Source organism: Notothenia coriiceps, unplaced genomic scaffold, assembly GCF_000735185.1.
Source record: "Notothenia coriiceps isolate Sejong01 unplaced genomic scaffold, NC01 NC01_scaffold00038558, whole genome shotgun sequence".
In the NCBI taxonomy this organism is placed as follows: domain Eukaryota; kingdom Metazoa; phylum Chordata; class Actinopteri; order Perciformes; family Nototheniidae; genus Notothenia; species Notothenia coriiceps.
In genome coordinates, this window is record NW_011371259.1 from 1 (window position 1) to 1,849 (window position 1,849).

Sequence of the window (1,849 nt, forward strand, 5' to 3'; positions counted from 1 at the left end):
GGTGGGATACTCCTACACGGACGCCAACAAGAGCAAAGGTGAGGACCCCTTAATGACCCCTTAATGACCCCTAAATGACCCCTTAATGACCCCTAAATAACCCCCTAAAGAACCCCTAAATAACCCTTCCTTAAGGCTTTTACACTTCGCCTTTGCTCTGGTCTCTTAGATTTCCCCTCAGGTTGTGACTCAAAGTTAATTGATTGATTGATTGATCGATACCTTAGTTCCTTCTTAACCCTTGTACTCTTCGCCCTAATGCTCTGGTCTCTCAGATGTTCCTCTCTTTTCTCCTAATCGACTCATCTCTCCGTCTTTAACCCCCCCCCCTCTCTCCTCCCCAGGTATCATTTGGGGCGACGCCACCTTGATGGAGTACCTGGAGAACCCTAAGAAGTACATTCCTGGCACCAAAATGATCTTCGCCGGCATCAAGAAGAAGGGAGAGCGCACGGACCTGGTGGCGTACCTCAAATCTGCCACTTCATGAAGCGCCGGATGATCAAGTCATGTCCATTTCTTTCTGTATTTCTTCCCGTGTTCATACGTAGGCTGCCACATGCTGAATATATACAGTTCTATGTTTAGTCATTTGCTGTTTAAAGGGTTTATTTGTGTAGAGTCTAAAGAGGTCAGGGTGGCGAATCAGACGGTTGAACAAATGACCAAACATAAAACTAGAATAATGAAGAACAAAATCCCTTTTATTTAATTGTAAGGCTTTGTTGTCATGACGACACACGTCTGGTACTTTCTGCTTTCAACATAGACCTCATATTGAACTAAAAACAAGCTAAATCGGAGAGAAACGGTGGAAATGTGGGACGTTTAGGTGGTTTTCTGGTGCTAACAGAGCTGTTACCACGCTCTATCCTGATGGTCAGAAACGGCCCTTTTTAGATTCCTCTCGTTTTAATATTTAACTCTTTTAAATAATTTGGACTAACCCCCCGGCCCCTCTGTTTTAAAAGGTCTGAATCACTGTTATCAGGCTCTTTGCAGCCGGTTCGACCCCCGCTGTGTCTCATGTCCTGAAGAAGGAAGTGTGCATTATTTACCTGGTTTCACAGGAGAGAGAGAGAGAGAGAGAGAGAGAGGTGTGTTTAACTTATTTTACTGTAACCTGCTGTGAGGATGTTCACACACTGTATGCACTTAACTATAATAATATTAATGATGAGATGTCGAGCGGTGTGCAAACGGACGGATGAAGGATTAAAGAAAATGTCCAGAAAACATGTCTCATTGTCTTTTTATTTACATGCATCGGTTTAAGAAGTACTCGGATATTCTAAGGTCCTGCATTCAAGATGTAGAAGTACTCAGATCTTGTACTTGAGTAAAAGTAGAAGTACTCAGATCTTGTTCTTGAGTAAAAGTAGAAGTACTCAGATCTTGTTCTTGAGTAAAAGTAGAAGTACTCAGATCTTGTACTTGAGTAAAAGTAGAAGTACTCAGATCTTGTTCTTGAGTAAAAGTAGAAGTACTCAGATCTTGTTCTTGAGTAAAAGTAGAAGTACTCAGATCTTGTTGTTGAGTAAAAGTAGAAGTACTCAGATCTTGTACTTGAGTAAAAGTAGAAGTACTCAGATCTTGTTCTTGAGTAAAAGTAGAAGTACTCAGATCTTGTACTTGAGTAAAAGTAGAAGTACTCAGATCTTGTTCTTAAAAGTAGAAGTACTCAGATCTTGTTCTTGAGTAAAAGTAGAAGTACTCAGATCTTGTACTTGAGTAAAAGTAGAAGTACTCAGATCTTGTACTTGAGTAAAAGTAGAAGTACCAGAGTGTAGGAATACTCTGTTACAGTAAAAGTCCTGCATTCAAAATGTTCCTCAAGTAAAAGTAGAAA

The 1,849-nt window shown here is 40.6% G+C and overlaps 1 protein-coding gene across 1 annotated transcript; it reads left to right on the forward strand.

Moving 5' to 3' along the window:
* Nucleotides 1–4: 4 nt before the first annotated feature.
* On the forward strand, nucleotides 5–1,236 carry LOC104968301 (cytochrome c; the record flags this gene model as incomplete). The annotated part of the gene is made up of 2 exons (XM_010797879.1): nucleotides 5–38; nucleotides 345–1,236. Coding segments are annotated over 2 exons (180 nt in total), but the record flags the coding sequence as incomplete, so codon positions are not given.
* Between the last annotated feature and the right edge of the window lie 613 nt (nucleotides 1,237–1,849).